The 26,808-nt window shown below is 42.2% G+C and overlaps 1 protein-coding gene across 1 annotated transcript in view; it reads right to left on the reverse strand.

Annotated features, from left to right (window-relative positions):
* NFASC (neurofascin) overlaps nt 1–26,808 on the reverse strand; it is a 371,015-nt gene that overhangs the window by 252,939 nt on the left and 91,268 nt on the right. Inside the window, exons 9-11 of the mRNA XM_086923454.1 lie at nt 24,936–25,120; nt 12,613–12,744; nt 12,074–12,217 (exon numbers count right to left, since the gene is read on the reverse strand). Of these exons, the coding sequence (XP_086779580.1) occupies nt 12,074–12,217; nt 12,613–12,744; nt 24,936–25,120 (461 nt within the window). The remainder of the gene's footprint in view (nt 1–12,073; nt 12,218–12,612; nt 12,745–24,935; nt 25,121–26,808) is intronic.

Below are 26,808 nucleotides of genomic sequence, written 5' to 3' on the forward strand. Positions count from 1 at the left end.
AAGCATTACACCTTAAGGCAACAGAGCCCGCCATAGCTTAACCCAAAGAATCCGCAGTATCTAAGGCTGAGCGGGATGTGAATTCGGCAAGGTCGTGGCCATCCCGGAGGAGGTGAAGGAGATCAACGCGAGCACCTTCAGAGGTGGCAGAAAGCAAAGACACTGCAGAGTCGCACAGGGCAGAGGTAGCCCGAGCCAAAACACACACACTGTATTTAAGGACCGTAGGGCCGCACTAGTGGATGCAAAGATGTTCCTACCCCAGGACTCAAGCCATCTGGACTCCCGAGAGGGAGGAAGCATTAGAGGGGGCAGGGAAGGAAAGGTAGTCTGCAACACAAACACATGGCATCAGGGTGCACAAAAAGACAAACAAGATCATGTGGAGCTGGACGGTGCAAAACTGAGCGAGCCACCGGGTCAGCTGAAGCAGGACAGACCCAGGGACCCAAAAGGGCATTATAAAGGGAAGCCTCAAAGGGAAGAAGCGTCTCCACATTCCCGGACCCACGGTGAAGGACCTCAAGCAAGGGGTTCACAGACAAAGGGGCAGAAGGGGGTTGCATATTTAAAATGTAGGTGGCCAATGAGACCACTCTCAAAAAAGCCGCACCAGCCTCTGTAGCCCTCCGCGGAGGGGACAACAACTCATCTGTGGTGGAGGGTTGTAAGCTGACCCTCCCAAGACACTGAGGGCGCGACCAATGCCCCACGCAAGGGAGCCCCATTGAAGAAAAAAGATCCTGATGGGGCTCCTGGGCAGGCGAAGAGCCTGCCGGATCTGGGAGCTCCTGAGGAGGCTACACAAATTCCAAGGGAGGCACTGGCAACAATACCTCTGGCGACGCCGGGCGAGAGGGCGGTACTGCACCCTTTCCAGAGGCCTCTAGAGATGAGTCCACAACTCTGCGTCGACACGGCGCCAAAACGACGTGCGTCGGCCCGATCAGGCCTAGTCAGTCGCCGACTCTGCTGCATCTGGCGTCGAGACTATGACAAGCTCCCTGTCCGAAGAAAGAGAAGGCGCGGAGGCAAGCTTTTGGCACCGCTCCGGCGCCGACTCTGCCTCATCCATGAAAGGCTCCGACTCCGGAGAAAGAAGCGGAGGCGAGCCTCCAGCGCCGGTACGGCACCGACCCTGGCTCCGGACAAGCATCCGCCTGCCCGGAAGCCTGGGGTGTGCTCAAGGCAGGGCCATGAGCACCAGCAACCACCTGCGTCGCCACATATCTGAGCTGATATAAACTATGTAGGGAAATTCAAAGCAAGGGCATCGAAAAAGCAGTTTAAGGTCAATTCCAAGATTGCATCATGATCCCATCAATGTTAACCATCTCCTTACATATTGTAGAGATGTCCTCCTTACCACAGAAAAAGATGACCTCTATCTCCTGATATTGCTGGACCTCTCAGATGCCTTCCACACAGTCGACATTCCATCCTTATCCGCCCCTTGGAGCTTCACACAGGATTCACTGGCAATTTCCTTCACTGGTTTTCTTACTACCCTTACATATTACACCAGTTAGTTAATTTAGGCACCTCAAGGTCTGAAAAGATTTCTATCACCAGGAGGGCCCCCAGGGCTCCATACTGTCCCCCACCATCATCAACCTGAACATGGAGCCTCTTGGGCCTCCATTCCCAGATAATAGCAGCAAAACTCACCAATATGCAACCAATACTCAACTCTACTTGAAAGTCTCTTGTGCTCCAGATGTCTCAAATACTGCCTGCATGTCATCCAGCCCTGGAAGCACTTACCTGAAGCACAACTCCACCAAGACAGAATACTTGTTATTAACCAAGAAAAGCAAACAAGACATATTAAGAACCTGGCATCAAACCCAAATCTGCACTGAATGTCAAGCCACTTGGATTTGTCATGGACACCAACCTCGCCCTCAAGGAACACACTGCCAAAAAGACAAAGACAGCCTGCCTGTTACCAGTTCCCTCTTATAAGGAAACTGAAAGTGTTTCTTCCAGAAGGTGACTTCAGAACTGCTGTTCAAACTCTAATACACTTGCACCTGGATGATGGTAAATCTCTTGCTCCATGGCCTTCCGGACTCTACACTGCTTTTCCACCTTAAAGGCATACTACACACCACAACATCTCTCATCCAGGGTCTGAAGAAAGATGATCACATCAACCCCCTCCTGATGGAACTCCACTGGATCCCCAGGCCGGCCTGCAACATCTTCAAATCCAACTGTGTGATTTACAAAGACTTATAAAAAGTTATTTCGTTTTTTCACATTAATCAGACTTTTTATTTGCCTACTTTCTTTCAGAACCCTTCTACGCCAACTGAAAACACTCTCCATACTCTAGATGTCAGGTGAGTCTTAAAATTGCATCTGCACAAAACAAAGATATCCGCAAATTGGATCAATTGTTTGTAAGCTATGGGCAGTCTGTACAGGTTTAGCCATGTCCATAAAGTCTATATCCCAATGGAAAATGTCTTGCATTCTGTTATGCTACCAGAAGGAAAATGAGGTTCTGTCCAGTAGACCTGAAGCTCATTCCACTAGAGGGGAAGCGGAAACAGCTGCTTTAGTGAGGAATATATCAATCGCTGAGATATGTAAAGAGGCTTTATGGAGATCTGTTCACACATTTACTAAACAATATTGTTTGGACTCAGATGCTAGAACAAATGCTCAGTTTTGTCAGAGCTCCCTGAGAAATGTATTTTCTGTCTGTCGATTAGCCCTCTTCCCTTTCCACCGCAATTTATGAGCATCGGATTGCTACTCTATTCAGTACTTATGATTATCAATGGACAGACTTAAGAGAGATGGAATGGTTTCTTACCTGTAATCCTAGTTCCATTTTGGGGGACTCTCCACTGTAGTCATAAGCAACCCACCCCGGTCCCCGATGGTAGTAACAGAGACAATTATTAGAACATTTTCCTACCTAGCACTGCCACTGTCTCGGCAAAAGAACTGAAGCAACTGCCACCTACTGGGCATGATGGGAAACAAAATGTCTGGTGGACTTTGGGCCTGTAAATGCGCAGACACACTTTTCACATTTACATAAGGGCATCCGACAGGGCTACACTGTTCTTTCTCCCATCATATTTCTCCATTGTGAAAGAGATTTAAGCAGTCAAATAACATTTCACAAAGAAGTAAGCACAGAGAGGCAACACAAAAGTAAAACAGCATAAATGCTTAATAGGACAAAATCTCTCCGGACTTTTCAAAGGCATCGGTCAGAGTTTTTTTAATAGTTGCTTTGTTCAAAACAACGATGCACCAATACAGCCAATGCGTTTCACCCTGAATAGGGCTTCCTCAGGGCAATAAACAACTGTACTGCAATTGAATGTGTACTTCAGCTGCGCAGGTGGTGAAGAGAACCGTCAAACCTCAAATTAATGGAGTTAGAGATGTACTTAAAGTCAATCAATCGTCTAGTCCAATGTAACGCTACAATGTTCACTGTGATAAATTGAACACGAGTAGGTAAATATTCCAGAAAGTACGGGATATTCAAACACGTAAGGTGGGACGCGATCTTTCACGCTCCCGCCACCACATAATTTGCCTGGAATTTATATATATATTTATTACCCTTTTTTAAATGCAATCTGAAGAAACTGGCCAATGTCGGCTTACTTATAGGCTGAAAAACATTTAGGTCTTAACCGTTTGTCCAGGCCTTAATGAAGAAAAGCAAACATCTACAATTAAGAAAAACTATTATAAAGAAGTGCTCTGGGATCCCCACATGTGTGTGGGACTATTCAGCGCTTATGATTTGAATAGAGATTCCCCTGGGAGAGAAGTGTAAAAAACAAAAAAAGCATCAGCCCTTTTTGCCATCTACGCATCCGGGATCTGGAACACCATCCCCATATTGATCAGGACTGGGAAAACCCTGCTCTAATTTATCAAAGAGTTGAAGATGCGCCTCTTTAAAAAAACACTACACCACAATGCAGAAACAGTTCACATCTGCTCCCAGAACCCTGCTACCTCTTTCATCATTTGATGACTGTATACTTGCCTTTTACCCTGTACAGATCTCTTTTGGCTTTTAGAATGGTGTGTGTCATACAATTACCACACACATACATAGATAATATAAATATGCATCAATTTAGGGTGGATACAAAGGCTAGTCCCTTCATATCTTCTAAAGAAACCTGTAACTTCCTAAAGGGATATGATTTGAGAATTACAAATGTTCCTTTAAAGATGTTGTATTAATATGAATTATGCTATGAATTATTTCAAAATGTAACACTAGTTTGGATTTTATAAAAGCCAAGCAGAGATTTTAAAATGGAAGATCATGGAGTATTCACATTCTCGTAAAGGTATGGACTGCAGAGGAGTTTGAAGTAAGGAGTCTAAGAGAAGAGAAGTACATTTTAGTTCCATGCTAATTTGACATAGGTCAGTGCTTTGAGAATCAGGCCCATGTTCTGTCCTTGAGTTTTCTCATCACCTTGAGGGCTATGTGCACTGGAGAAAAAGCCTTAGTAACTGTTATACTTGAATATATGAAAGAGCATGATTCCTTTTCAAGCTCCAATACCCTGCGTTTTCTTGCAAGATTTTTGACGATTTGGTTTTCCATAATTTGTACTGTCTGCAACTCTGCCATGATTTATTCCACAGAAGGAAGAAATTATATCAGGTCCATTCTAATGTAAAGATGATGTCCAGAGGATAAAGGTTGGAAGTAGTTTATTAGCCCAACAGGGAGGTAAGTCATTCACTTCCAAGACCATGTAACAACTGACACTCTTAACACATTCCATTCTAGAAATGACATGGCTGCATTCTCAACAATGAATGCACATAATTAAAGGTAAAGATACAACAAATCTCCCTTATTATAATAACAAAATGAAAGAGAAATGGAAAACAAGAAAGGAAGAGCAAGAGAAAAGAAAAGGGGAAAAAAGGCAAAGACAAGGAAAAGAAAGAGGAAACAAACGGAAAACAAAGATCCAACAAAGAGGGAGAAATCACTCAGGATAATAATCTTGAAGGTACAAAGGAGGTCTCCTGGTTCTGTTGTTCGTGCCACGAGCAGAGATTTGCTCATTCAGAGGTGGTTGATACGAGCGTTTCTCTGGAGCAGTTTCCACAACACATTTACCAGGAGCAGGACCAGGTTTCACAACACCATCATCCCCCTCCACACACCTTGACAATCGTGACATACTCCAAACATCTCCCCCAGCAAGCATAACCACATTCTTCATGACCTTAACAATACGTCTAGGCCCAAAATACTTTGATTCACCCTTAGGGGACCAAACAGCCTTTTTGATAAAAACAAAATCACCCACTTTCCAAGAAGAATTCTTTGCCCCCTTCAAAACGTCAAATCTGCGCTTGTACTTATCTTGATAGTTTTCCAACCTAGAATCCTTAATCACAGAGCCTCTATCCTTAACAGATAGCCACAAAGGATTAAGCTTGGAACCAGAACCCTACCTTTGGGTATTTTGAAAGGCGATAAACCAGTTACACTATTAGGAGTGTTCCTGTGCGCCCACAGTTTTTCTCTGAGAATAGGTTTCAGAGGAAGTCTTCTCTCCAAAGTGGTTTGAGCACATGCTCTAATCAACCTATTCATGCTCTCCACCAAGCCATTTGCCTGCGGAGAATAAAGAGCAGTCCTATGATGGGTGATGGATAGATCCTTCAAAAAGTCAGACATTTCCTGGGAGGTGAATTGGGCACCATTATCAGAGACCAAGATGTCAGGTACCCCTTCGCAAGTGAAAGCATCCTTCAAAAACTCAATAACATTCTTACTCAACACAGAACCCATACAAGAAGCAGACAGCCACTTAGAAGTGTAATCTACTAGAACAACAACAAATCTCTCGGAAGGTCCAAGGTTCTCAAAGGGTCCAATAATGTCAACAGCAACTTTAGACCAAGGACGCTCAGGTATGGCAACAGGAGAAAGAGGGGCGGTGTTCACCTTCCTGGATTTATCATTGCCAGCACAAATGTGGCAGTCCCTGACAACAATTTCAACTTCACGGTCCAACTCAGGCCACCAATAGGATTCCCTGACCCTTGATTTAGTGAGGATACGACCTAAATGTCCCCCATGAGCTAAATTAATTATCTTCTCCCTCATTCCAAAAGGGGGAATCAACCTGTCACCTCTGAATAATTCACCTTGAACAATGTTCAATTCATCCCCCAGATCCCATCCTCGTCGCCAATAATGTAAAGATGATGTCCAGAGGATAAAGGTTGGAAGTAGTTTATTAGCCCAACAGGGAGGCAAGTCATTCACTTCCAAGACCATGTAACAACTGACACTCTTAACACATTCCATTCTAGAAATGACATGGCTGCATTCTCAACAAGGAATGCACATAATTAAAGGTAAAGATACAACACATTCCAACTGACTATTAGTAGAAGAATCATCTTTTTAGAGAGTCCTGAAAATGGCCCTGGCACCGAAGTATAGTACACAAAAAAAATTATGCCTAGGAAACAATTCAGTCTATTTCAAAAGGACGAGAGAAATAAATTATCCCTTCCTGCATGAAGTAGATCACAGCTGCAAATCAATTCTATATTATTTCTAAACCTCCAAAACCAAACTAAATAATATAAACCAATTTCCTCGGTTACTCTTTTATATATATTTATTATTCGTTTCTAGTTGCTGTTTTATTTTCTCATCAATTGGAAAAAGTTTTTTTTGTTTTTCAAAACCATACATATATACAGAAAACAAACACATATATGTACATCACATTCCACACAAATATATTCACAATATATACATTATTACACTGACGTTTTTTATCTTTTTCATATGTTCTAGCCCAAATTTTTGAAAAAAGGATGCTTAATTAACATAAAGCCAAGCATTCCTAAAAAACAAGATCTATCAAAGAAATTAAAAGGAGCCTAAACGGTCTATACTATTTAAACCTATCTAATTTTAGTACTCCTTGTAGGTTTACTTATACAACGTAGACATTTTGAATGGTGTCTTCTTAGAAGTGTTGACGCGTTTCAGCCCATTGATTATGGGCCTCATGAGGACAAGGGCTGTTAGGAAACCGTCTAGAATGATCTGTGGCTCTCGGTGTAAATATTTCTTCACAATTATCACCGATTTTTTAGAATTCTGAAAAGAGCCGTTCTCCCCTATAATGGAGGACCGCTGTACGCTGTGTTGTATTCACGAGAAAATCGTGTACGTGGCAATCCTTCTATGGAGTATTTAGCAAACACCGCTATGTAGGTCCGCTACACGCCATGCTGATTTTCCTGGCACCGAAGTAGCCACCAACACATGGATGCCAATTCCAATAATTTGGTTAAGAAAGTGTTCCTCTTTTGTATCCGTTTCTGTTGAGTTTAAATTTATCATCCATTTATTTAACCCCTTCCATGCTCATGACGAGCCCAGTTCGTCATGAGACACAGTGGAGCTGTGCTCATGACGAGCTGAGCTCGTCTTAACTGCCATGGCGCGCCCACGAGCGATTGATTCTCCGCCTGTGCGGGAGAATTAATCAGTGGACGGGGCTGTGACAAGACCAGCTCGTCATGAGCACAGCTCTACTGTGACTCATGACGATCTGGACTTGTCACGAGCACTGCGCCCCTCCCCCTGAGTCGTGGGGGAATTACCCCCGCAGCAAAGAGGTTAAACATAATCTGTATATTGATTGTGAGAAATCATCCTTATGTGTAACGTAAGCACTTTAATCAGCCCATTCACTGCCTGGGACAAGTAGATCCAGCTAAATTATCAAAACTGTTGACTAAAGAGGTTGAAGAAGTACATTTTGGGCCAAAGGACTCGAGACATGAATGAGTTGCTGTAGGAAAGTGGGTTTCTGTTGCAGTAACCCCCCTCCCCCCTACACATACACTTTTTTGACATATTTCCGAGGTCCCAGCCAATCAGGTTCCCAGGCCCTGTCTTCTCCTTTCCCAATACTGTAACATTGTTTCCACAATTGGCACACCTATGGCCCACATATACGTCTTCTGTAAAAGGTACCACTGGTAACAAGGGCCCTGTGACCAGAGAAGGCCTCTAAGGGCTGGAGCATATATTGTGCCACCCTCAGAGACTCCTCGCCTAACACATACACACTGCCATTGCAGACTGTTTGTTTTGGTGCAGACAAAACTTAAAGGTTGACAAGACACACATTGCCATGCCTACCTACCACTGCCTGTGGCATAGGTCCATCACCCCTCTAGCAAGCCTCACAGTCCTAAGGCAGGGTGCACTATACCACTACTGAGGGCATAGTTGCATGAGCATTGCAACCACATGGTCTGTGCCCATTCACAGACATTGTAAGTGCAATACGAACTCCACTGCTCCTCGATGGGGTTACTGAATGCTAAGGAGTTTGGTATCAAACTCCTCAGCATAATAAACTCACACTGATGAATAAGCCCATCAGCCAGTGCTGAAACTAATATCTTATGGTGCAAGAGTGCAATATAAGACCCTCAAATAAATCAGAAAAATTCAAAATGATGAATCTGTAACAAGAACTGAATGAGGGAGCGCCTTCCCATCACTATAAAATATAATGCATTAAGGTGCAGTATACAAAACGTTTGAAACAAAGCGTTTGAAACTGGCAGCTCTAGGTGCAATAATGTCCATGTGGATGAGGCTTCTTTAATGATGGACAGTGGTTTGGCTAGAATATGATTGGACAAATCTGAATGGGTACGCTTAGGAAATAATCCAGAAACAACAGGCTAACAATTTGTACCATACCCAGAGAATATATGGCTTATGGTCTGCAGCATGGATGGTCTGGATGAGGCTAGTCCTGGTACTCTCTAATTTCAAATTCCATACAGGAATTTCTGTTCCCCTTGAATTTTCTATGTGGAGCTTTGTGGCACAAAGAGCTGCTCTGCTGGTTAGAATGGCTAATGCATCATTATATGATTACAAAGCATGGATTTTAAGACTCAGTAAGTTAACTCTTGTCCCGTGTTCATTTCACAATTTTTTATGCACTATTGTAGATGCTGCTGAGAACCTCACTGATACTGTTAGTAAAGAGGGAAAAACGTTACCTGCATTTATAGTGTTCTTGTGCATGCCTATCACAATGTGTCTAAGAGCATATGGGGCAATCATGCTGGCTAAAAAGGTGGTTGATTAGCAGGAGGTGTAGATTAATACTTTGGTAATCCTACATCATCAGGAGAAAAAAGTAATATGGTATTGGAGGAATTGCTTGAGAAGATGAAAGCAATTCCTCTGTGACACAGAAAAAAATCAAACTCAAATTTGAAGGGATTATAGGGTCAAAAACTGAGGTGGGTTGACAATTAACCCATGGCACCTGGTTGGAGATAAAATACAACGGCACCTGTGCATAAAAGGTTATTGAACTGTGGTAATTTCTTCTAGTCCTTTGCCTTCATTTTATCCTTTTACCTGCTTTTGTTGTTGTGGTTCTTGGCTTGCAGTAGAAATACTGAAATAGGACCTAATGAAGTAAACTACATCAAGCACTGCAAGGCTCTTTTTTGGTCCCGTTTCTGGGTATAACTAAAGAGCATGGGCTTTTTCGGACAACCCAATGCAGACACAATGGGCCTGGGCAATACTGGTACGATGTCGTTGTAACTTGTATGTATGTATGTATAGGCATTTATATAGCGCACTACTTACCCGGAGGGTCCCAAGGCGCTTCGACCGCTGCGAAACCCTTCCTGGCTTCCCTGAGAGATGGTCCCTTAATGGGTATCTCCAGGGTGAGACCAGGCATCCCCGGCGGTCTGGTGGGGCCGTTAGTGAAGATGAGGCAAGCTAATGCCCAGAGTTGCCGAGTGTGATCGCTGATCAGAGTGGGCACCGAGGCGAGAGAATTATCGAGTCCGCTGACCCTGGTCCAGAAACCTGCCGCGCCGGGAATCGAACCCTGGTCCCAGGCCGTCCTCTGCTCTCGGGTCTGCCGCCTCTAACCAGTGAGCCACACTACTTCACTTGAAAAGCTCATCTGAGTGAAGTGAATTCTAAAAAGTCAACATTGTTGGTTAGAGAACTTCTGGAACTAGAAGCACAAGAGGTCATGCTGAAGACTTGAAATGCTGAATCTTCAAATTGATGAGGTCTCAATTGGTTTTGAGATTTATCTTTCATGTGTTCCTACTGGAAACTTAACAAAGATAACTATTTTCCCCACTGGAGAGAGCACCACAGAATAGTTGGCGCAGCCTGCAGACCCAACCGGACCAGTGAGGAAAGGGGTGAATGGAGGGAGATAGGTCTAATTATAAGAGGCATATTCCTGCTAGCTGGAGCATCTATAATGCATTTTGGCAGCTTTGGAGTATCTGCTGGATACTGATCTTTCGCATGCAATCCTTGAAATTCATTTCTGACCAGGTACTCGTCTGATCTTTTCAAGTGCTTTATCAACCACTACACAAACAAAGCACTCAGTTATGGAGAATCATTGCCACTAAACACAGACCCTGATTCCAGGCAAGCCATGTATTCATGAATGCCTGTGTATGTTTTTGTGGTCCTAGACCTAACACTAACAGGTTGCTTCTTCTAGATCCGCTTATAAGAAATCCTCTAAATTCTCCTAAACCATAGGAACGTTTTACACATTTTGCCCTCAATTGTAACCCATAATGTGTTTCACCGCATCTATAATTCTCTCTCTCCACCTCTTGAAGCTGAAGGTAAGTGGTTAGTGAAAGAGAGCAGGGAGGCAGGTCTGTCCCTGCTTCCTTTGTCAGAGCTCTAAAGACACTGAGCCCTAGAAAACACACTAGCAGTGGGCCACAAAATAGCCTAAAAGAAAAGAACAGGCAAACACAAACTGGCAACGTGTGTACAGAGTGACTCAAAGATGCAGGGATAATGGACTCAAGAATTTCAGAAGGAGGGTTAGGTAGGGACATATTTGTCTCAGCTAAATGGAGACTGACGAACAAGAACCCAGAGCCAGTGGGGTCCATTTAAATCTAGATCAGCAACTATATACCCAGATTAGAAACAAACAATCTCATACACTGCACTAAGAAGACTAACAAGCAACGACAAGCAAAGATCCATTGTTCCTACTCAACAACAACTACATGGCTGACATGGAAAAACTGAAAAGCAGTAAAACCAAAACCTCCACCTGAGGAAGACTATGCAAGGGCAGCCCATGACATAACTCTCACTTACAAAGGTTAGACTGAAGGGTCTCAAGCTCTATCACCCCTAAGATAAAACATGTAAGGAAAACTCTTACATTACAGAGCACATCACCTGCTCACACTGAGGCAAGCGATAGGTTGACTGTCTGCTTCTCCCCACAAAGACATTCCATAAGGGAAACCCACAACTATAGAAATCAGTCTGCCTACAAGAACATAAAGGAAGAAAAGTCCATGGAACTGTAATATAATACATCTTGGCCTTTGTTCTTCAGGAATGTGAGGAAATAGATCAAGTACAGAATAAGCTGATTTTTCATGCTGGGATTGACTAGCATTATAAGCAGACACATCAGTCCTATAGTGCGGTGCCAATTTGGGATCTTTCTCGATTCTAACACCTTTACAAATGTTACTGATGTCAAGAATAGGAATCCTGATGGTTACTCGGACCTCAGTGACCAAGCTCTCAATTATGAATGAAATCTTGTCATAGAGGAAGAACTCAATAGCGAACAGTACTTCAACACCGAGCAGGTCACCACCACGGCTTGTAACTTTTCAGTTTCAAGGTAAAAAGCATCTGAACTCCAAATCATAACAGCCAAACGAGGGTCTCTCCCCGAGAAAACGCTGCTGTATTCACGGTTTGTAATCACAGGAGGTCCTTGCGAAGCAAGAGAGCCTAGGTGAGAAGTCTTATGGAACTCTACTCACAAAGCTCCTAAGAATCTTTTCTTACATAGAGGTCCCAAAAGTCTTCTCATGGATGGATGCCTACAGTGTCCTTTCTTTAGCTGATCCCTTAAATTTTCTTTCTTCGGAAGAATCCTGGATAGTCCTTTCCTAACGAGAACCCCAATTATCCTTTCCACCACTGAAACGCAGAATGCAATATCCTTACCCAGGATGCTGACAAAGGCGTTGGCAAGTAGGTACCCATGCTCATTGGAGGTGTTGCATTGATACACAGCACTGTTTCCACTTAGAACATCCCGGAAGATGATGGTGTCATCAGAGACCATGTGGTTATGACTGGGGGAGGCAGCTGCACAAGACAAAAAGAAAAGGTGAACTGCTGCTCTACTCAGTCCTGAACATCCTTCTGAAAGCTCACTCCAGTCACTCAAAGTACTGATCTGAAAATAAGGCGTAATTTCACCGAAAGTATGTGAGACAAGACCAACAGGAATGTATAGGGTGCTTTCAAACTTTGAGGGCCTGTCTTACATAGATAGAATCAGTTGATTGGTTTGTTTACAAGATGTGTAGTGCAGGTAATGTGAGTGCCAAAGAATGGTAATTAGTTATTGTAGTGTAGACATGACATCTGAAAAATGTATCCCTCATGGGAAGAATCACATGTTTAAAGTATGGATATTCACTACAACTGGTTACCCTACATCCTTTCTCAAACACACTTTAGTAGGAATCTATACTCACACTCAATAGGTTCTCCATTCATCAGCCATTGAACAGTGGGCTTAGGGTTTCCAAGAGCATGGCACACCAGCTTCCCGTTGTCACCCGGAGATAAGACCAGGTTCTTGGGCTCGTCCAGCCAGTGAGGGGCAGCTTCAACAATATGCAAGAAGATACATATGGCAACAATTAGGAATCACATCTGACCCAAGCTAACTTAAGGCTGAAGATAGCACAGGAGGGCATAAGGTAACTGTCAGACCAGGGTGTGATTGGTGTACTTTTCTAAATGTGTCAAAGTTGTGTGAGTTCTGATTACTCGCCTAACAGTAGCTGGGATTTTCCTGTTCACTGCAAGTGGACCAGAATGATGGTGGGTAAAATAATGCTTTTCATGACCTTTTCAGCCTCAATATGAGGAGCATAAGCACAAACCAAAGGTATGCAGTGATGTTTTACTCGAGAAGGAGATAGGCCACAGAGGCAGTGAAAGTATCTTACTTATAAGCTGAAGTGCAAAGCGGAGCACAAGGGACCTATAGTTTAATGAGCGTAACTAATTTATCTGTAGTGAACAGAATCCCTATGCAAATGTACCACATATCAAGCACCCGCTGTGGTACAGTAACCATTATTATAGAAATCAATTAGGACCCACATGACCATTGTGTGTGAAGTATCACAATAGGAATACACCTGTACCCCACATATTACAACTCCCTGCTTCATGGTAGTATTCACTGCTGTAGCACAGGAAGGAGACGGTATTTCTCCAGCATGGGTATATTCTTTGAATTCATGAACATGGGAGTAAGTCCAACAGACTGCTCAGTCCTGACACATGTTTAACTACATAAAATATATTTTTGGAAGTTTATCGCATTGAAAAACTGACTACAAGCAGAAACACTTTCTATTGTTTAAAAAAGAGTAACAGAGCTAAACATTTTCAAAACAATAAATACATTTAGGTAAAACCCTAATTTTAATTCTTTCTTTAAAAACACAAAACAAATCATGAAAATGTGGCTGTAGGAATCACCCTGAACAAATAAAACCATGCCACTCCTTTTGATATTCAGGTGCCTCTATGTTCCAGAATGCAGAGCGTTGTCAGTGGGGGAAGTTTAATTTGACAAAAATATTAAAGTACTTAGATAATTAACTTACAGCTCTTCTCCGTCTTAACGGAGAGGAGAATGTTTTTTATTAATTCAAAGTATATAGCCAAGACTGAGAAGTGTGATTACAAGTATTGATTCTACATTATGATATGTTCTGTATTATACATTAGAACAGGTCTGTGTATCTCTGCGTGAATATTCCAGTTCTGTTGGGCAATTACTAACCCCCCCATAATGACTGAGTAGACTGCAACACATATAATGGCTTACTTAAAGAGCGAGCACACCATATCCTGTTGTTTTGTATTGAGCAAATATATTGCCCTCCTTCCATGTTTGGAATATTCACACTGAGCACTTTCTCTACAGAATTTTCACTGTATCTGATATACAGACCAGACCTGTTTGGCATGCCTTGTCCTGAAGAGACCCACAGATTGTTTGTCAAATAGGGTTGAAACGTCAACAGTCAACAACAGGACTCAATATTTCCATACAACTAGCTGAATCTCTATGACCTAATGGACAGGACTCATTTTATATTCATCCTGATGTCCACTTGTGTTGCACTTTTTCTACTTACCGTATTTTCCGGCGTATAAGACGACTTTTTAACCCCTTAAAATTTTCTGGAAAGTCGGGGGTCGTCTTATACGCCGGGTACAAAATGTTATGGTATGTTTTCATGCGCTTTTTCATAGCGAGGACTTCACTCGAAGGTGTCAGACCGCTTCACAATAGGAAATAACAAGAAACAACACACCTTATGTTAAAAAATACAGCCACCGGCACTGGCAACGTCCACACCCAGCCCCCGCGCCATGAATTGTGCAAGTATCGAAAGCGAGCGTTTTTTTTTCATAGCGAGGACTTCACTCGAAGGTGTTAGACCGCTTCACAATAGGAAATACCGTATGTAACAAGAAACAACACACCTTATGTTAAAAAATACAGCCACCGGCCCTGGCAACGTCCACACCCAGGCCCCGCGCCATGAAGTATCGAAAGCGAGCGTTTTTTTCATAGCAAGGACTTCACTCGAAGGTGTCAAACCGCTTCACAAGCGAGCAAATGGCGCCATGAGTCTTACCTCGACTGCCGCTGCCGCTGTACACGCGCCTCCAACCGCTTGCACATCCCCAGGCAGACGAGGCAGCAAGACGAGGCAGCAGGACGTCCGAAATACGGTATATGGTAACGGGCAGCCAGCGCCGAAGATGGCAGCGCCCGGTGTGTTGACACGTTTGGCACGTTTTGGCACGCGCCCCTCTCTCCTTGACATGGGCGTGGGCATAGAAAGGGGACTGTAGAATGTTCCCGAATGTTACCGAAGGCAGTAGAGCACTTGCCGTGATTGGCTGGTTGTTGCGAAGAGGAAAGGCAGTCTGGTGAGCAGATACCGTATTTGCCGTACCGTACGTGTGGTGTTGAAGACAGTCTCTGCACCTGTTCATACTGTACAGCACCAGTACATCCAGTGCAAATGGCTGACAGTCAAGAACCCGGCAAGGCTCCAGCAGCACATCCAGTACAAATGGCAGACAGTGAAGAACCCGGCAAGGCTCCAGCAGCGCATCCAGTGCAAATGGCTGGCAGTCAAGAACCCAGAAAGGCTCCAGGAGTGGCAAGAAGAAGGAAATATGAAGCCAGTTACAAACTTAAAGTTGTGGATTTTGCCACGGAACATAATAACCGTGCTGCTGCAAGACAATATGGAGTGACAGAAAAGATGGTTCGGGCCTGGAGAGCAAATGAGAAAGCATTACGGAGTATGCCAAGGGGCAAGTGTGCATTAAGAAGAGGCACCCCACATTGGCCAGAACTCGAAAAGCATGTAGCAGACATGGTGGCCGAGCATCGGCAAAGCGGTTATGTCGTGACCCGAAATAAAATCCGATTGGTTGCACTTCAGTGGGCCAATTCTAAACCAGATCTCAGCCACAGATTTAAGGCCACTGTATCCTGGTGTACCAGATTCATGGGAAGGCATAATCTGGTATTGCTGCAAAAGACAAAAATTGCCCAGAAATTACCTGCGGATCTTGATGCCAAAATGCATAGCTTCCATCGCTACGTTATTAGGCTGCGCAATGAACATGGCTATGCGCTAAGTAGCATCGGAAATATGGATGAAACTCCAATGAATTTCGATATGATTGCCAACAAACTGTCCATCAAAAAGGCGAAAAGACAATTTTAATAAAAACAACAGGACATGAGAAGTCCAGTTTCACAGTGGTACTAGCATGCACAGCTGATGGCGCAAAGCTGAGACCAATGGTTATTTTCAAAAGAAAAACAATGCCGAAACTCAAGTTCCCTGTTGGTTGTTTTGTGCATGTGAATGAGAAAGGATGGATGGATGAAGAAGGGGTAAAGCTATGGCTTGATAATGTATGGAGCAGGCGACCAGGTGGACTTCTACAAAGACGTAGTCTACTGGTGTGGGATATGTTCAGGGCTCATTTAACTCCAAGCACCAAGCAAAGGCTGGCAAGAATAAAAACAGATGCTGCAGTTATACCTGGAGGATTGACATCGTTGGTGCAGCCACTGGATGTGTGCCTAAACAAGCCATTTAAAGATCGCATCCGAGAACAGTGGAATGAGTGGATGGTTAGCGGTGAAAAAACATTCACAAAAGGAGGAAACATGCGTGCTCCACAGTTGGATGTTTTGTGCACCTTTGTTATAAAGGCCTGGAACGACATTGATGTAGAAACTGTAATAAAGTCTTTCAAGAAGTGTGGCATATCAAATTCATTAGATGGTATGGAGGACGACTATTTGTGGGAAGGTGAAGAGGATGCCGAAGAAGAGACCACATCATCTGATACGGAATTGGTACCAGATCCATACGATGACTGCCTTACAGATGTACCACAAGATCTCATTGACTTACTTATGAGATCAGATGACGAAGAGGAGGATTTTGAAGGCTTTTAAAGGGAACGTTGTAAATCCTGTAGAAATCCCTTGGATTTATGGAAAGTTATGGGAAGTTTAATCCACTTGCACTGTTTCATGCACTAATTTATGTTTACCGTACCGTACCGGTATATTCAGAAGTGACAGTTTTTCATATGGTTCTAAATAAAAATATTGCGAGTAAAGCAAGATTGTTTATACAACCAATTTGTTTGAGTTCAGTCTTTGAGATTGTAAAATAAACGCTTAGGTAACACTGTCCACTGATAAAGCCTTACTGCTCACCCACAGGGAGGAGGACTAGACTAATACGGTAAGTTCAAAATACCGGTACATTCTCGGAATGGCTATGCAGGACTGCGTTGGACTGCGCTGGAAGTGGGGGTCGTCTTATACGGCGAGTATAGCACAAAACCTAAAATTTTTCAGGCAAAGTAGGGGGTCGTCTTATACGCCGGGTCGTCTTTTACGCCGGAAAATACGGTACTCAATCACTTTTTTCACAATGCATTGTGCCATCAGCGCCATTATTTACTGTATGTGTGTATTTTGTATAATTCACAAAGTTTGCAAGACTAAGTTTTCGTTGTCTGATCCTCTTTTGATACTTGATGCTTATTGTATCATCTTCTGCATTGACTGCTTATATTCATAATTGACTATGCATTCCTGTAAGAACATAAATATCTGGGTTTTACACTGTACATAACAGATACACATTTACTTTTTTGTGTGAATTATTCCCTAGGGATTATTGTCCATATATTTCGTCCTTGTACCTAAATTCTCTTTGGAAAAATACGGTTGTACTGTTGTATACAGAATAGAGCAGCAAGTCCAACCCTCACCTCTGGAGGTGAGTAAAAAAGAAAATAAGGGAGAATTAGTCAGAATTCAATCAAGTAAACAAGTTGCTAGAAGGGGATTGGCCCATTAAGAGTTAGATTGTAAGGCAACCAGGCTATACCAGAGTACCATATTGAAATGCAGCATCAGTTAGCTACAGCTTAGGTAATTAGCAAGGCCATAAGTAAGTATATTAATATTTCACCATATCTATTCTTGTGGTTCTACTATGAAATGTAATGACGATTCCCATGACATAGAACTATACTTACAAATATGTAACCTTTTCTTCTAGCATTGTCAGCTTAATTAATATTTATTAACTCTGAAATGGATAGTAAACTTATCCCCGAAGAAAAGGAAAGTGGGATGAAATAGGGAGAAAAGCAGCCAACATTAAATTAAGTACACGGGGAAGATGGGTCAATGTAAGTCAATGATGTGTAGGTAAAATCTACACTGTACTGTCTGGCAGACGTATGGACTGACGTCTAAGCCGCCAATCTTCGAATCTCTGTAGCATCTGCTTCCACCCTGATTTAATGGGTTCTATGTTCAAGCTGAAGGGTTTGCTGGGACTTTGCATGCGTTTTAGTGGTAATATTTGACAAGATTTTATCCACAGGCCTATGGACTAGTTGTCGATATACACTTAAGAAAGGGATCTTAACTTAGCAATATTTGCTACTCAACAGAAGGGAGACAGAACTTGTGGGAACTTTGCATTTGGTTTGCTATCAATAACTTGAATTCACAAATGAAAAGCACGTTAAGGGCAGTACTGGTAATGGAAAACGTTACTCTGATAACCCACCATTTGGTGAACTGTTGAAATGGATGGTGCCAGCTTTGGAGAGGGTGGACACTTCAAGGGCTACAGTGAATTGAATGGCTGTGAAAGCAAACCTGCCCTTTGTGTTGCAGATTTACATCAGGCTGAAACATTTGACAGCAAAGTGACCCCACATAACACACAGAATCTAAAGATTCAAGTATGTGAAAGCAAGACTATCTCTAATGTCATGTAGATTTTACAATGCAAGCAATGACAGCAAAGCTATCCATCAGGTAACATGGGCTCAAGGTTTTGACATCAAAGCTTATCTCTCAAACAACATACACTTATTCAGATCCTATTGCAAGCGCATACCACACCAATGATCCCTATGCATGGCCTCCTAATCACAATGCATGATCCAGCAAAACACGTTAGCTTCCTCCAGTCAGCCCTACCCTATTTTTTAAAATTACACGGTATAGGTCTTATTGTTATATTTCAGTATTGTACCTGCTAGGTTGTATGATCTGAGTGTGGGATGCTTCTCAAGCACAAAGCTTTGTTACTTAAGACTTTCCTTTCTCCTGTGAATAGAAATGGATGAAAATACAAGCTCCTGTCACCCACCTACACCCTAATCTAAAACCTCGGCTACTAACATGAGCCAGTAATAAATATTAATTTAGATGAAATGAAGAGGCAGACCACTGTGAGTACGATCTCCGAGACTGTGGAGTACCTTTTGAGACCCTCCATACGTGTTGAACTCGATCACCAGTGCTTCAAGAAACTTATTAAATCCAAACTACTCTTTCTCCTTTTCCAAACTGACACTACAGATAGATTATCAGGGAATAACATCCCTGGCTGGAATGTTCTTGCCATAAACATTTCAAACTGGACACTTCTACTATCTCCTGTAATTGAAAGATTATCCACAGTACATGTTATAACTCCTAAAAAACACAAATAAATGGTTCTGTTTTTGATTTTCTTCTTGTCACACAATGGGTGTCCTACAAACAGTGCAGGCATGGTGTATATTAGAAGAGAGACCTGCCAAATGGGTCTGTTTTTGATTATTTTCTTGACACATAAGGGGTGAATCGGAAACAGTGCTGGCATAGTGTATTCTAGAAGGAGCTTCAAAAAATGAATGCTAACTAACTAAATGTGACAGCAATAGAAGACCTAAGAATATCAATCTGACCATAAGTAGCAGACTAATAAACCGAAAAGGCCAAAAGGCCAAAACCGTGCCCATGAAGGAAAGTGCCCTAAAAACTGTGCTGCTTAAGTTTTTTACTCTCTTTTTTTGTTAAAGGTAGACACATCTGCCTCAGGTATGTCACTGCAGACATCCATTTAAGAGGAAAAAATAAGAGAATGATTTCTCCTGTAAATTGTTTTGGGATGTAGTATGCAGGTGGAGCTATTCAGAGTTCATACATTTCAATAAATATTCCAAGATGTAGACCTCCTGCATTACCTTATCCAACTCTGTGCTGTATGCACCATCACTATAGTAATTTTCTGAGACCACCATAAATCATTACTTACAACTTTGTGCTCTTGCTAAGTAAAGCTTGAGAGCCCCAATATTGTGATCAACCAACTACAGCTGTGCAGAAGCCATAAATCGTTACGCTAATGACGTTTGGCCCTATTTAGCATCATGTTCAACTGTCCTGCAGTTGTTCAGTAACCCTCGCTGTCCTGAAGAGTTGTAATGATTTCATTGAAAAAGAGTTCAGAGAAACCCATTAGTGAGAAACTATTGGGTCTAAACTATTTAACAGAAATTTTTTAGCAGTACTATTTCATAGAAGCTAATGCATAAAATGCCTTTCTTTGAAAGTGTATTTTGCATGCTTATTTTTTGAGGTATAGATGCCTCAAATCTTAAACATTTGTTATAGTTTTTTTCTACAAAGTTTGCATGGAATATCCCTACAAAATATATATATATATATATATACATATATATATACATCAATCAATCATTCAATCATATCATTTGTAAAGCGTGCTACATACCCTTGGGGGTCTCTGCTACTGATCAAAGAGCCAGGTCTTGAGACAGACCCAGCAGGTCCTGGGTCTGTCGTAGGCTGGTAGGCAGAGTGTTCCAGGCCTTGGCGGCGAGGTAGAAGAAGGACCTGCCGCCGGAGGTGGTTTTCCGGATGCATGGAACTGTGGCGAGGGCGAGGTTGGCGGAACGGAGGCTGCGGGTGGGGGTCTAGAAGCTGAGTCGGTTGTTGAGGTATGCTGGTCCGGCGTTGTGTAGGGCTTTGTGTGCGTGGATGAGGAGTTTGGAGGTGATCCTCTTGTTGACGGGGAGCCAATGCAGGCCTCTCAGGTGGGGTGTGATGTGGCTGCGTCGGGGGACGTCGAGGATCAGTATATACACACACGCAATATTTTCAGGGTTCACACACATTGGTACTTACCAAGTACCTATATATTCTAAGCCTGTAGTACTGTAGATTCACATGGTTCAACACGCCTTCTATCTAGTTTTTGCACTGACGTTTGCAAGTTGTTTTTCTTCAAAGACGTTGCAAGTCACAAGATACCCCTAGGCTTCTCTCGTAGCCTACAGTGCACCTGGACAAAGACACCTCAGAAGTTTTTTTCCTGTCCTCACTGCAAAGTTTTCCCTCTTGTGATGGACAGGAAAACAAAGCATTATACCGTCCACCCTAAATAGTAGTGTAATGCCTTTCAAACAGCCCCTACTCCACCTCAGGAACTATTCTGAGCCAAATGGGGCTCTATCAACAGAATACTTAAGAACCACTGGTCTTTAACTGAGACTGAGCATTTGGCAGACAGGATACTCTTTCCGGTTTGCGAAGAACTTCCCTGCACGGCAAACTCTAAATCAGCGTCTGAGCCCTTTCAATGTATAATAAATTAGAGCTCTCTTAAACTCAAGTGTTTGTAAAGACCTTTCATCCATAGACTCTGGGTGTGGGAAGAAAATAGCCAATCAATTGTTTGATTCACATTTAATGAAGAAATGGATTGGGAAGAAATTTCAGGTTCGTCCTCAAAACCACTCTATTCCTGTGCACCTGAAAAAAAGGTTCTTCTGCAGTTAGCATTTGACAAGAGTATAATGACTCAAAAGTGGACCAGTCACTTTTGTTTAGAATACTTTCCAATTACAGGCTACTGCTGGAGGAGTTCCTGGAGGAATCCCCATTTAAGGCCCTCCATGAAGGCCTTGACTGCGGGTATTCTAAAGAGAGACAAATATTCCATGTTTTGCATGTAGACTGCCACTGCGGCTAAATGAAAATTAATGCATATGTATACCAACACGCCTTTTGCAGATATCAAATAAAGCAGGATATGTGTAGTACAGATACATTAAGGGGGTGTATTTATTAATTAAAACAATAGTGGGCAATAGTTTCCATTTTGACCAAGCCTGGTATGTTTATGTGCCTCACACAGGACTTACACATATCTCTGGAAGTTTGAGACCTCAGGTTTCAGGCTGCTAGACTGAGCTGCCTGGTTGGGGTCTGGGAAAGAGCTTGGCCTGGTATGGAATCAGTAGATTTGGTCTTGAGCAGAAGTTTTTTGTGGAGACGAATCAACATTTCCAATGCTGTCTCGCTCAAGTCTGTTCCACCAGAATGACAGTCATGGATACTTGCCTCATTTTCCTCATAATGTATGTTATCAGGAGCAATGGAAGAAAAGCCTTAACAAATATCCTTGACCAGTCCATCAATGTCTTTTTGCCCAGGACTTTCAGAGTGGGTACATGGAGACAAAGTTTTATTGCATAGAGGCGAACAGATTGATTTTAGGAGTGGTCCATTAGCAAAAGTACCTTTCAAAATATTTGAGAATTCATTTCACATCCATAGTCTTGTTGATATGTCCTGCTTAGTAGTCTGCAATGTTTTGGTCCCTTTCCAGCAGATGCGCACAATGAGCTGAGCATATTTCCAAATGGCCCAATGGCAAATGCTTTGGGCTAGAACTGATAACAGTGAATGAGTCCTTCCTTGCTTTTGGATGTAGTATATTGCAGTCATGTTGTCCATTTCTATGAAGACTGTTGTGCCTCAGATAAGCCTGTTATAAGTGTTAGCTTGATTGCCACAAGTTCTAGACATTTGCTAGGGAACTCTGCTGTTGTGGGTGCTGTTGTCGGGTACTCCTGAACAATCATGTGGTTCAGATGTGCATCCGAACCCATAAGTGAGAAGTCCATGGTAATGGTCGCTTGTGGTATGGGTACAGAAAGGTCCTGGTAAGCATAACATTCTTGTCATCCCACCATAGTAGTGTGTGCTGGGCTGTACCAATACTATGAAAGAAAAGCACCTGAGCATACACTCTCCTGGTTCTGTAAGATCCTTGATGAGTTAATATATGTAGTCAATACAGGTAAGTACAAATTCGCCGTTTATTTGTAGCAAATTTCTGTACATGACATGTGTTTCATCTGCCAGACTTTTTCAAGGCTAAAGAAATGTCCAACTACCGCAAGTCGTGGACTAAGACCAAAAGCATATCCGCCACACTTCGTTAGTACCTTATCACCACAATGCACAGTACAATGCAAGCAAATCGTAGCACCATAGAAATAGTAACTACGGCCAGTCCAGCCCGTGCAGAAACGTCATAAGGGGTTTGTTGCAAAAGTGAGCCATCTTGCAAAATGTAATGAACGACAGCACTGTGATAATCTTGGCGTGGTAAGCAAGGGCTTGGCATTTCTGGACCATTACGGATGTCGCCAGGCTTAACACAATTCTAATATTCATTACATTTAACATGCTGGCTGACCTTTTATCTACATTTCTGTATCCTTTGTAGATAAATGATTAAGAGGAACTGTTGAAAAAATATGTGGTAAATACTGCAGCAGATGATCTTGGTGGGGCAGGGCAAGATTTGAAAGAGAAAGCATGGAAATAACGTACGTCGGAAGACACAGACTGGTGTCAGATTAGTAAAGTCAACGGAGAAGACTTGCCAAAGGAGAAAAAGCTACTTCCTGAATTGCAGGTATTTTTCATCCTAAAGGAGAAACTGGCATGTGTAGATGAGTTTATCATGCATGGAGATACATTTGTTTATCCAAGAACTGTAAAGGAGAACATCATTAAGACTTGATATAGGGGTCACATAGAAGAAACTAGTACCAAAAATGTTTGATTAAATTTCTGGTGACATTATAGTGATGAATGTATTGTTAATTTTGTGAAACTAAAAATGTAGATTCTGTAGGAAGAAGACTTATACTGATAATCTGTAAATATAAGCAGGAGTAATTAAAATAACATGATGGACCTTGGTAAGAAGTAGTAATGGATTTTCAGATCTATTTGAAGTCAGGTGCAAGGACGTTTTACAATTTAGCAGTCATGGCCTGTTTTTCTGAGTGGGTTGAGTATCTTGGTAAGTAGATTAGAATTAAGCCAACAGACTTTTTGTTTTGAAAAAGATGTCCTTCACAGGGGGGGACTTCACTGTCAGGCATTACTGACAATGGTGTTCCATTTACATCCATCAGAATAAGGATATTTTACATGACACATCAATCTAACCTCTGTTATTGGCCTTTACTGCTATGTCTTCAAAATACGCTTTTACCATTCCAAGTGTATGAAGGGTTTTCTTTGGAACACTTGGTACAAAAGCACACGTTTCAGATACTCCAATGCTAATGTAATAATAGCAGGACTATTGCGGGAGACTGGTTCAACCTGTGACGTGGGGGATTTGGCCAAAGTGCATCAGCTGCTTAACGGGGGAACTAGCCTTTACAAAGCGCCATTTACCACACAATGCATAACACTATAAACTACAATTTTCACTTTGCTAGTACTACTAATGCCCAAGATGATCTATTTTTTCCATAACATTTAAAGCTTCTGTCATTGCCTTCATATTTGAGATTCTCTCCAAAGAAATTTGCATTTACAGAGGGAACTCTCACTGAACGTGTATGCATATTCAAAGGATTTTATTTTAGGAGAAAGTCTACCATAATAATGCCCAGGACCCAGACTAGGGTGCTACATATCTCACATATTTTATTCTATTTCTATTGCATTTGTAATGCTCAAAGTGTGAACCAGACCCACAGTTAATGTGAGCTGTACAAGTTTAAATCTAACAACATAAACAAACCTAGACCAGCAGATAAGAATGTTTAACTATTAGGCAGGGGCAGAAACATCATTTTGCAACCACAATTTTCAGACTTTTTTCATCATTTATAACCCACTAGGATAGCTGAAAAATGAGTTTCTCGGTCTGCTGTACGCAAAAGCCCCCACAACATTTGTCCTCCCAGCTTGTAACACATAAGCAAGGGTTACAAAGTCTCGAAGATTATAGAATTAATGGACCCCTGGGAAATTCTGCTCAGGGTGGCAGCAGTTAGATGTAATTTGGGTGCTTGTTATCTATTTTTTTGAAAACACAGAATCCCCGCTGTGTTTGGGGCTTATAAGCCCACACCCCTTTCTTCACTAAGTTTTTTTTTTTTTTAAAGTAAAAGCGAGAATGGAAAGCACCACCTATTTGGGATCCCGTCTCGCTAGGCTCCTGATCGGGCACCGTGTCTGTGGTGGTTGCCGCCATCCCTGTGTCTTCGGAGGACTGCAAAGGTGCATTAATAATTAACCTCGTACCCTTCACTTTAACTGAGACGGAGTGGCGGATGCTGCCCACTTTATTGGAAGCCAGGCACAAGTACTCCCCCGAGTCCTCCTCTGAGACGCCGACAATACGTAGAGTTTTGTTGAAGTTTTCAAACTTCACTTTTCCAGAAGGCAGTTCACCCCCTTTCTTAAACCACATGATGTCAGGTGCTGGCCTGAAAAGAGAAGAGAAAAAGTCAGTTTGGTACAGCCCCTGATCAAGTGCAAGTAATTTATCTTTCTCCAAGGCATCAACTCCAGTTGTGGTACACCTCATCATTCTAGTATGGGTCCTTCCAAACGTAACAGCATAGAGTGTTTTGTTACATATCAATTGTATTCGGTGTGTTTCACATACACCGAGGACATACAATTTGGAAAGAGTTCTTCACCCGTAAAATACAAGTGGTTTCTGCAATCGTACATTTTTCTTTGAATTCTAATATGTTTAATTTTGCACTTTCGAACAATTTGAAAACCACAATCAAATGTAAAAGAAAGTAAAGATAAAAACATGACTCAGCAAGCCACAAATGTTTGATATGGTATGTTAGGCGCATCAGTAGTTTCCCAATTGTAGGATATGGAGAGCACAAGCTTGGCTTCAGGCTATGAAACAGTCTTCCTCTTGAGCTGAGGAAACTTGCTCACCACCTGGTTTTTAAAAGAACCTTAAGTCTTTTGCTAACCCCTCAGGTGCGGTTTCTGCTTGATACTTCTAATTGTGTTTGCTACCCTTATCAGTGTTATAGTGCCATGAACCTATTTCAGTATCCAGGCTCTTTCTAAATAAAGAAGAGAAGAGAAGAGAAGAGAAGAGAAGAGAAGAGAAGAGAAGAGAAGAGAAGAGAAGAGAAGAGAAGAGAAGAGAAGAGAAGAGAAGAGAAGGGAAGTGAAGAGAAGAGAAGAGAAGGAAAGGGAAGGGGAACGGAAGGGGAGGGAAAGGAAGGGGAGGGGAGGGGAAGGAAAGAAGGAAGGAAGGAAGGAAGGAGGACATTTAAAAGATTTTGAAGCACTTTAGGAATCGGGCACTTTTACAATTCTTGGATTTTTGACAACGAGAGACAAAAAGGTGTGCTGATATTCTATTTGTTACGTTTTGCTTCTTGTCTAGCTTGACTAGCTACACAGTAGTGTTTATTGAATATGAAAACTGACTGCCTTGTCTCTGCTTAACAGACATTTCCAATGAAAATCAAAGTGGCTGTTTTTGTGGTGTGCGCTTGAGCTTTGCAAAACAAGGCCTTGCAGACTAGCAAAAATATAATTGAATGCAATGACCAACCCAGCATACAAAACCTGTTTTGCTTCTAGGATCACTTGTGATGTGAAAGAAAGAGCTGGTGTTTGAAATCCTTGATCCTGTGAAAACCCTTACGATAGTCTAGTTACCTTACAGCTCTCTCTGCAGCTAAACATACAAGAGGGAAGAAAGATGGCACTTCTATCACTTTGTCTATCTGTGGACATATTTTGGATTTGTACGCAAAATTACTCTATCCATGTTATCGCTAGAATACGAGATATTGAAATTTACTAACTACTCAATAATATGATTGCAAATAAAATGCCACCTTAAATGTCAAGTATTTCAATGTGGACTGGTGTATCACTTCAAATGGAGGTGTTGTGAGTCTAGTGAGCATAAAGCTGAAACTGCATGTGGTGGTAGTGGTGGTCTGAAGAGTGTAATAAGCAGCCTAAAGCTCCCCATAAAAGTGATAAAGCCTAGAGATTTGAAAAGAGATGGGCTAGTCTTTGTTTGTGAATAGGCCTTTAGGAAACCTAAATGCACCAGGATAAAAGAATAGCTGACATGTAAACAGTAAATATGACAGTGTGCCCTGTATTAGGATGCAAATGG

This window comes from Lissotriton vulgaris, chromosome 5 (assembly GCF_964263255.1).
Source record: "Lissotriton vulgaris chromosome 5, aLisVul1.2, whole genome shotgun sequence".
NCBI lineage: Eukaryota > Metazoa > Chordata > Amphibia > Caudata > Salamandridae > Lissotriton > Lissotriton vulgaris.